The sequence below is a fragment of the Piliocolobus tephrosceles genome, chromosome 8, assembly GCF_002776525.5.
Source record: "Piliocolobus tephrosceles isolate RC106 chromosome 8, ASM277652v3, whole genome shotgun sequence".
Classification (NCBI taxonomy): domain Eukaryota; kingdom Metazoa; phylum Chordata; class Mammalia; order Primates; family Cercopithecidae; genus Piliocolobus; species Piliocolobus tephrosceles.
In genome coordinates, this window is record NC_045441.1 from 81,829,695 (window position 1) to 81,840,063 (window position 10,369).

A 10,369-nucleotide genomic window follows, 5' to 3' on the forward strand; every position below is an offset into this window, starting at 1 on the left:
GCCAAATGCAATTGTGATTCGCTGGACTGCCAGGCTTGCCCACAAAACCCTATTAAGCCCTTACATTCCTGAAAATATAGAGAATTATAGAATTTATATCTAATAACTCTCATAACTGTGCTTTATTGAAAAAAAAAATGTGAATGGAAAGCCAGGATCACATCTTTCCTTGTTATAATTTTAGCAGGAACGGGGCCTCTGTGAACCCTAAACCAATGGTGGTAAGCTCTAGTGGCTGGTCAGGCAGGGCAAAAGGCGAGGGATTCAGACTTAAGAGTCTGATAAAGAAGCAGTAAGATGCCTGAAGAGGAAGATGAAAAGAACTTAGAAAGAAGCTATGGGGAAGCAAAAAATAGAACTAGGAATTTGAAGTAGGATGGTAACAAGGCAGTTTTCCATATCTTGTTCTTAAACTTTCCATCTGAATAACTGTGTAATACTGTGATAGGGCCAGAGGGAGAGGGCAGGAGGGAGGGGGGATGGGGGAGAGAGAGCAAATGCAAATTTAAGTTTTCTCTTCCTTTGTTTTTTATTTGTTGTTTTTTTGTTTTTTTTTCTGAGACAGAGTCTCGCTCTGTCGCCCAGGCTGGAGTGCAGTGGCATGCTCTCGGCTCACTGCAAGTTCTGCCTCCCCGGTTCACACCACTCTCCTGCCTCAGCCTCCCAAGTAGCTGGGACTATAGGTGCCCGCCACCACGCCCAGCTAGAGACGGGATTTCACCAGGTTAGCCAGGATGGTCTTGATCTCCTGACCTCGTGATCCACCCACCTCGTCCTCCCAAAGTACTGGGATTACAGGAGTGAGCCACCGCACCTGGCCCCTTTATGTATTCTGTATCTTGCTATCTATCCCCTTCCAGTGTAGTAGCCGCACTGCAACTCCAGAGCTAAACAGCATTATTTAATGAAAGAATGGAGGCTGGTGGAAGAGGACACTCTTCTGAGGTCTACAGTACTGCGACTACTAGATAGATCCTAAGCAGAGGCAAGAAGGATATACAAACAGTCACAGCAGGATTCAATTTGGGAGCATCAGTGCATAAGTCTGAGGATTGAGATTGTCTGTATTGGTTTTTAGCCATTTGACTAATGATACTTCAATGTCTCTATTAAGACCCAAAAGAGGCCGGGCATGGTGGCTCACGCCTGTAATCCCAGCACTTTGGGAGGCCGAGGCAGGCAGATCACGAGGTCAGGAGATCGAGACCATCCTGGCCAACATGGTGAAACCCCGTCTCTACTAAAAATACAAAAAAAAAAAAAAAAAATAGCTGGGCATGGTGGCAGGTGCGTGTAGTCCCAGCTACTCCGAAGGCTGAGGCAGGAGAATGGCGTGAACCCAGGAGGCCGAGCTTGCAGTAAGCCAATATCACGCCACTGCACTCTAGCCTGGGTGACAGAGTGAGACTCTGTATCAAAAAAAAAAAAAAAAAAAAGACCCAAAAGAGTTATGTCAATCATTCTTCCCTTTTTATTTCCTTCTATATACTTTTAATAATAATATGGTTTGTTTGGATTTATTATTCTTTAATATCTGGTAACATTATTTAACCTTCTTATAATACTGCATTTGATTGATTTTTCTTTATGCATTCTCTAACATTTCCACTGATCTATTCAATTGCTCTGGTCTTAATTTTACAAATAAGCAATAACTATGAAACTCTATATTGGTAATTTGAAAACAATATTTAGCAGCATATTTTTCTAGTACATACACAACCAAATTCCATAAATTTGAAATAATTATGGCCCCAAATTACCATTTACATTTATTTCCTATTCAAGAACTATCTCTCTGAAAGTATAATAATAAAAAATGAACGATACTTACCCTACTAGGCCTACATCAGCTATAACTTTTAGATCAAGGTGAATTATTCGTCTCTGGCCTTTCAATGGTAAGAAATTTGTAAGTAATTTACCACCAAGACCTCCTTCAGCTACCAAAATTCTGTCATTCTCCTTATTGAGTTCTCCTTAAAAAGAGAGAGAAAAATATTTACATTAAAGATCAATAAGTGAAATCACTAACGCAATCTATTTATTTCAGAAATACAGGCAAGGAAATTCAAAATTACAAATCTATAGATTACTAAGTGGAATCACTAATGTAATAGTTTACTTTCAAAAATACATGCCAGGAAATTCTCAATTACAAATCTATAATAAGTAGAATCATTAACGGAATGTTGTTCTTTCAGAAAAACAGTCCAGGAAATTCCAATTTACAAATCTATTGAAAGTATGACCCCAGAAAAACACTTCAGTAAGCAATTGAAAAGAGCCTAGTTATATATTTTAAGACCAAGCAAGAACTCTAACATCTTTAAAACAATCTTAAATCTAGTAGTCATTTTAACTTTTTTAAGTTTTAAAACTGCTCTTATAGAGTAGTAACTAAAATTGTTAGTTAAAAAACTTCTGAAACTCAAGAGAAGCTATTTCATTGTTTAATTTTAGAAAATGTGCACATTTTTACAACCTTCGAAGTTATAGTACACTCACCTATAATTTTACCGTTTTCATCAGTTACTGAAATACCCACAGGCACAGGGATTTCACAGTCTTCTCCTTTGGAGCCTTTCAGTGCACTAACTCTACCAAAAAAAAGTATACATATATATATGTATGCTTGTGTGTGTACACACACACATACACACAAAATGGTTACAAAGAATAGTAGCAATCAATTCTCTGGTTAATGCAGATGTTAAATGGTCAAACACAAGGTTTAAAAAAACTAAAATTATCTCTAATTATTTCTTTGCATTTTAGACATTATATCCCACTAAAATGGCACTGGGTAATGATTTAAGTCACTAAGCTAACCACCAAAGGTCATTTTAACCTGAAACTAAAATATTGCAACCATGAAATGAAGAGATTATTGCTACAATACAAATAAGGTAGAAAAAGCCAGGCATGGTGGCTCATGCCTATAATCTCAGCACTTTGGGAGGCTGAGGCAGGAGGATCTCTTGAGTCCAGGAGGTCAAGACCAGCCTGAACACCAAGCACAACCCCATTTCTACTAAAAAAAAAAAAAAAAAGCGAAAATTTAAAAATTAGTTGGGCATGGTGACACACACCTGTAGTCTCAGCTACTTAGGAGGCAGAGGTGGGAGGATCACTTGAGCCTGAAAGGTAGAGGCTGCAGTGAGCTGTGATAGTGCCTACTACACTCAGCCTAGGCAACAGAATGACTCTGTCTCAAAAAAAAAGAAAAAAATGAATCTATAAAAAAACAAAAAATCCACCAAATAGCAAAGCTTCTAAAAAACTAACCTCGAAGGAGAGTACTTACATTAAAGAAGGCAAATCTGGCTACTCTTAAACTGCTCATAAAAGAAAAAATTAGTACAAATGTTTTAGTAATTCTACTTCTGGGAATTTATCAAAATAATAATTGAACAAACATGTAAAATAGTATCTACACAGGATGTTGTACTGTAGGTATAATTGGAAAAAAAAAATCAACAATAACCTAAATAGACAAACGACAAAATAAATTGTTATTTGTTACGCAGTTATTCTGAATAATTTTGACATGGGAAAAAAAGTAAAAATAGCAGATTGTAAAATATTGTACTCTCCTTTTTGTATTCTAAAATTTTATGTACATAATTGCACTTGTGTAAACACACAGAAAGTTTTAGAAAAGTCAAGAAAAGGTTAATAGTGGCTATCTTGCCTTCTAATGGTAGTGGGGTGGAGTAGCATGGTTAAGACTGAGAAAGTTTTCTTAAAGGTTGTCAAAGATAATTTTAGAAGAAAACAGTGGGAATTCAGATAATTTTCGGTTTCAACAGGGAAAGTGCAAAAAGAATACAAACAGACATTGGGAAAAGAAACGGACAAAAAGTTTTAAAACTCTGAAATATTCTTTAGTATCAGTCTTTTATGGGTTGAGACATTTTAGGCTTTTGCTCAGTTATAAATACAGGAAATAATTTACTTCAAATGAGCAATTAAGTTTTTATTTTATAACTTAAAAAAAAATTTCCAGAAGGGTTTGATTTTTTAAAATTTAAGTCACTCAGTAATTACTTACCTGCTGTTTGCTCCTACTCCAGCCACAAACCGTTTCTGAGGATACTTGTCTTTAAGTTGTTTTAAAGTCATTCTGTTCCGGGCTACAACCCAGACGTCACCACCTTTTCCACCTTCTCCACCTAAACGAGGATAACCCATTCCACCGGGTCCTCCCTTGGTGAAGAGTCTTAGGTTATCGATGAAATTTCCATACTTAAAAAAAAAGAGAAAAAACATTTGTATACCAAGTGTATCAACCTGGAACCCCTTTCTAGTTCTTTCTTCCACTAAAATTTCTTTTTAAAAAATCGTGAATAGCTTTTTATATGCCAATTCTGTAACATCTTCTTAGCTCACCTCCACATCTCTGATCTGACCCCCTTTCCCATTTATTATTTCTCTTAAGTCCCTTTTAACTTTAACGGACTTTTTGTCCGTTTCAATTATTGTCCCACCCATCCTGAAGGTTTCTGACTTGGCCCTGTTTTCATTCTACGCATTTTCCCCTGGGTAATTTCTGCTTGTACCAATAACCATCACCTAGATGAGATATTTTCTATGTCCAATCTGTCGGACATTTCCATCAGGATGAAATCTTTTAATAGGATAAAGCAATGTGAGCAGAATGTATATTTAATTTATATGTGAAATCCCCTAATATGTAACTTGTTCTTACATATCAGTTGACTAAATAATAGCCACCTCAAAAATAAATGTTAACATAACAAAACCAAACTCTTCCCCAGGTAAAATCTGTTCCTCCAATGTTCTCTCAAATAATGGAACCATGGTTTATCTATTCATTGAGACTACACAAATGGAAGTCTTTCAGACTACACCTGTTTCTTGTCCCAAAGCCCTACTCTCTTCTCTCCAGTACCAATGCCCTAGTACCTGCAACACATGAGCTCCTTTCAGTGTCTAATCATTTTTTCCTTATTGCATTCTCCAATTTGTTGCCTGAAGTATTTTTCTGAAATTGATCTAATCTCTAATCACGTTTCTCCTTTACTCAAAAACCATGCATTTAAAAAAATGCTTATGAAATAAAGTAAAAAATTCTTAGTACTACAGTTGACCCTTGAACAACACTGGTTTGAACTGTGTGTGTCCGCTTATACACAGATTTTTTTCAATAAATACATTAGAAAATTTTGAGCTTTGCAACAATTTGAAAAAACTTACAAACCACATAGATGGGAAATCCTGAAAAAAATTAAGAAAAGTTGTGTAATGAGTGCAAAAAATACACATAGATACTAATCTATTTTGTCATTTACTTCCATAAAATATACACATATCTATTTTAATTTTTAAAAAACGAGAGATGGGGTCTTGCTGTGTTGCCCAAGCTGGTCTCAAACTCCTAGCCACAAACAATCCTCTTGCCTTGGCCTCCCAAAGTGTTGGAATTACAGGCATGAGCTACTGCACCTGGCCACATATCTATTATAAAATGTTAAAATTTATCAAAACTTACACACACACTTGCAGAACTTACATGGCAGCATTTGCAGTCAAGAGAAATGTCAGCAAATGTAAAAATGCAGTATTAAATCATAACTGCATAAAATTAACTGTAGTACATCCTGGAATACTGTAATAATTTCGTAGTTACCTCCTGTAGCTATCTCAGTGAGCTCAAGTGTCCCAAATTGCCACCAAAAAGGCCATGTGATACCAATCATCTCTCCATGGGCAGTTCATCTTGCCAGTAAATTTTGTAAGTCAGTAAAAAGTGATCTCTCACAGTTCTCTTGCATTTTTCATCATGTTCAGTGTTATACTGTAAACCTTGAACACCACCATGGAACCCATACAAAGTGCCACTAGTGATGCTGGCAGTGCTCCCAAGAAGTCAAGTCATAACATTACAATAACAAGACGAATTGCTTGATACGTACCACAGATTAAAATCTGTAGCTGCGATGGCCTGCTATTTCAAGATAAATGAATCCAGAATAAAAATCAATGTAAAAAAAGAAAAAACTTCATAACCCACTGCTGCAGCTGTGCCAAGAGGTGTGAAAACTGCACTTTTTGTAAATTAACTTTTTATCTTGTATTGAAAATGCAACTTTTATGTAGATGCAGGATTGCTATTTTAAAAACAAAGACTCATACAATTCAAGAAAAAGTAAAGTTACTATATGACAATTTAAAAGCAAAAGAAATGTGAAGGATCTAAAGCTAAATAATTGCCAGCAAAGGATGATGTGATAATTTTAGAAAGACGTTTGACTGTGGAAGACAGTGTGGGGATTATTCAAGGATCTAGAACTAGAAATACCATTTGACCCAGCGATCCCATTACTGAGTACATACCCAAAGGATTATAAATCATGCCATTATAAAAACACAAGCACACGTATGTTTATTGTGGCACTATTCACGATAGCCACCAATCGTGAATCCATCAACGATAGACTGAATTAAGAAAATGTGGCCATAATGAAGGATGAGTTCATGTCCTTTGCAGCGACATGGATGCAGCTGGAAACCATCATTCCAAGCAAACTATCACAAGGACAGAAACCAAACACCACATGTTCTCACTCATAGGTGGGAACTGAACAATGAGAACACTTGGACACAGGGAGGGGAACATCACACACCAGGGCCTGTCATGGGGTGGGGGGCTGTGGGAGAGATAGCATTAGGAGAAATACCCAATGTAAATGACAAGTTAATGGGAGCAGCAAACCAACATGACACATGTATACCTATATAACAAACCTGCACGTTGTGTACATGTACCCTAGAACTTGAAGTATAATTTAAAAAAAGAAGAAGAAGAAATCGGTTTGGCTTTGGCTTTAGAAATATCAAGATAACGGGAGAAGCAGGTTCTGCCGACCAACAGGCAGCAGATGAGTTCCCAGACGCCATTGAGAAAATCACTGAGGAGAAAGAATATCTCCCAAATCAGGTTGTTAATGCTGACAAAAGTACCCTATTCTAGAAAACATGCTACAAGAGACATTAGTAAGGAAGAGCAGTGAGCACCAGGATTTAAGCCAGGAAGGGATAGGCTAACCCTATTGTATTGTGCAAATGCAGTTGTGTTTATAATCAGGACTGTCCTTATCTATGAAGCTGCTAACCCCTCAATCTCAAAAGGGAAAGATAAACATCAGCTGCCAGTCTTTGTTGGACAAGAAGGCCTAGAGAACTAAAAACCTTTTCTCTGGATTGGTTCCATGGATGCTTTCTCCCTGAAGTCAGGAAGTACCTTCCCAATACGAGACTGACTTACAAAGTTCTTCTGATATTGGACAGTGCCTCCCCTCCCTGCTACCCAGAACCCCATGAGTTCAACACCAAAGGCACCGAAGTGGTGTCCTTGCCCCCAAACACAATGTCTCTAAATCAGCCTCTAGATCAGGGGGTCACAAGGACCTTTAAGGCTCATTAAACATGATATTCTACGGAAAGGATTGTCAGCTATGGAAAAGAACACCGATAGAGAAAACTTCAGGAAAGTCTGGAAGTATTACATCATTGAAAATGTCATTGTTATTGAAAAAGCCATGAAAGCCATAAGCCCAAAACAGTAAGTTCGTGCTGGGGAAAACTTCGTCTAGGTGTTGTGTTGTAACGTCACAGGATTTATAACAGAGTCAATTAAGGAAATCATGAAAGAGACTGTGGATATGCCAAAAGCGGCGGGTGAGTGGGTAAAGGACTTCGCGACATGGATCTTGAAGAAACTCAAGAGCTAACAGACATCAAACCAGAGGAATTAACAGAAGACAGCTTGATGAGTGCTTCAGATCCAGTACCAGATAACAAGGAAGAAAACACAGAATAAACTACCAGAAAAACTAACATTAGACAAGCTGGCAGGAGGGCTCCTATTATTCAGGACTGCTTTTGACTTCTTTCATGACGTGGATCCTTCTGTGAAACAGGCACTGAAACTAAAGCAAATGGTGGAAGAGGTACTGGTACCCTATAGAAACATTTTTGGGGGGGGAAAGAGAAAAGCAAAAGCATGACAGAAATTGCGATGTACTTCCATAAAGTTATACATGGTGTGTCTGCCTCTCTTGCCTCCCCTTCCACCTCCCCCACCTCCACGTCTTCTGCCGCTGCCACCCAATATAGGAAGACCAACTCCCCCTCTTCCTTCTCAGTCTACTGAATATGAAGACGATAAGGATGAAGACCTTTACAATTCACTTCCACTTAATGAACAGTAAATATATTTTCCCTTCCTTATGACTTTCTTAGTAACAGTTTCTTTTCTCTAGCTTAATTTATTGTAAGAATACAGTACATACTATATATATAACCTGTATGTGTCAACTGACTGCTTATGTTATCAGTAAGGCTTCCAGCCAAAAGATTAGTAGTAGTTGTTTTTGGGGGGAGTTGAAAGTTATATGAAGATTTTCAACTGGGGGGGGCACCTCTAACCTCCATGTTCTTGAAGGGTCAACTGTATATCCAAAGCTACTAAATACCCTTCTGGTTATCTTTTTTTTTTTTTTTTTTTTGAAACAGGATCTGGTTCTGTTGCTTGGGCTGGAGTGCTGTGGCACTGTCATAGCTCACTGCAGCCTCAAACTCCTGGGCTCAAGCAATTCTCCCACTTCAGCCTCCGGAATGGCTGGGACTACAGGCACCACACCACCACCCCAACTGTTTTAAAGATGGGGTCTTGCTATGTTTCCCAGACTGGTCTTGAACTCCTGGCCTTAAGGGATCCTCCCACCTCAGCCTCCCAAATAGCTAGAACAGCAGGTTCACGTACCATGCCTAGCTCCTTCCTGTATCCTTTTCTTTTGCTCAACCCTTCCTCTCTTCCTCTTTGCTCTGTACTACATGAAATACTGCCATTTCTACATGCCATTCTGCTCATGCTTTTCCTCTACTTAGAATGTCATTTGTTTTTCCTATCATAAATCCACCTAAATGTCATATTTGCTAATGTCTTTCTAAATTCCTCTAATCAATTCTCTGACTTTGCTGCTCTCCCAGCAATTTGATTAAATCTCTTACACCTTTATAAATCTTACGCTGCATTTAGTGTTTACCTGTTTCCTTCACTGACTCAAGAATTTCTTGTAGGTAAAGGACTTCTGTATTAACTTCTTAGGTTGTTAAAATAACTTACGGAACAATTTCTTAAATTCATAATCCACATCTCTAGTCATTTAGGATAGCAATTACCAAAAACATCTGGGATTTTTTTTTCAAAAGTTGAAATACTGACCATTCTGATATACTCGAGGAGAGTTTCTACAGTTCCATTAAATATATAACACTTTTTTCCTGCTCTAGATAAATCAGATTCAGGGGCTTAGGAGCCTTATTTAAAAGGAGCATTTTACTCTGGTCGTTAGAAATAAAGTAATGGCCAAAACATAACGCAGGCAACGTTTCACAAAACATTACTAGTAGGTAAGTTTTTTTTTTTTTTTTAATTCAAAGCAGTTGTAAATTTTTTCGGAAACGATTCTTAATATCGACAGTACACAAAAATCGACCTAAATGTTCTGCAAAAAGGCACATCAATTAAACGCTTTCGTGTCTTCATAAAAATCCATTAGAAAAACCTTAAACAGTGCACTCAAGGAGAAATACATAAAAACAGGCTGTGGATATTACTTAAAGGAAGAAAAAACCACAACATTTGGGCCAAAGCAGGCAGGTATCCCAGTTCCTCATGCCACGTGCACACGATGTCTCTAAAGAACTTCAAACCCTGCCCCCATGCCCCCAAACAACCGTCCTAACCACGCCAGGTACACCCACCATTATCACCGCTTACTGGCAAAACGCGACTACGGGAGGGGCGGAGAAGTCTATGGGAAAACCAAGCAAGCAAGAGGCCGCCACAAAGAAAGTAGTGGAGAGACAGGTGAGCAAGGGAGAACCACAGCCGTCAGCGCTAAGGGGACCAGGTTGAGGGGACCCGCACGGACCTTTCTGAACAACACGCAACTGCAACGGACCATGGCTGCAACAGGCCAGGAAACCTTCTTGCCGAAGCCGCACAAGCCCAAGTACAGCGCGGCCTTTTGACGTCACCACCGGGCGCCGACGCGATTTCTCCTCCGCCCACACCGGCGGACTGGCGCATGCGTTTTGCGGTGTTCTCGAGAGCTAACGGCGATATGGGCTGTGCAGTGCAGCCCACGGGTGTGGCGGGAAGGCGTTTTCTCTTAAAACACGAAGATAATCTCGAGAAGCGGTGGGACAAAGGACAGTAGGGCGCAGGTTGCGTGCCTCAGGAATTAACATTTTGAATAGAATGGAACTGAAGACCCAGCGGCGTTGGAGCAGCTTTTATGCTAATTGAAGAAACTAAGAATCTTCACCCTCAGCG

At 38.9% G+C, this 10,369-nt stretch overlaps 1 protein-coding gene across 1 annotated transcript in view; it reads right to left on the bottom strand.

The window, feature by feature from the left end:
* The window catches only part of GTPBP10 (GTP binding protein 10), a 34,481-nt gene extending 24,424 nt beyond the window's left edge, over nt 1-10,057 (bottom strand). Inside the window, exons 1-4 of the mRNA XM_023226647.2 lie at nt 9,966-10,057; nt 4,055-4,248; nt 2,509-2,600; nt 1,835-1,979 (exon numbers count right to left, since the gene is read on the bottom strand). Coding sequence (XP_023082415.1) covers nt 1,835-1,979; nt 2,509-2,600; nt 4,055-4,248; nt 9,966-9,998 — 464 coding nt within the window. The 5' untranslated portion in view covers nt 9,999-10,057. The remainder of the gene's footprint in view (nt 1-1,834; nt 1,980-2,508; nt 2,601-4,054; nt 4,249-9,965) is intronic.
* Nucleotides 10,058-10,369: the final 312 nt, after the last annotated feature.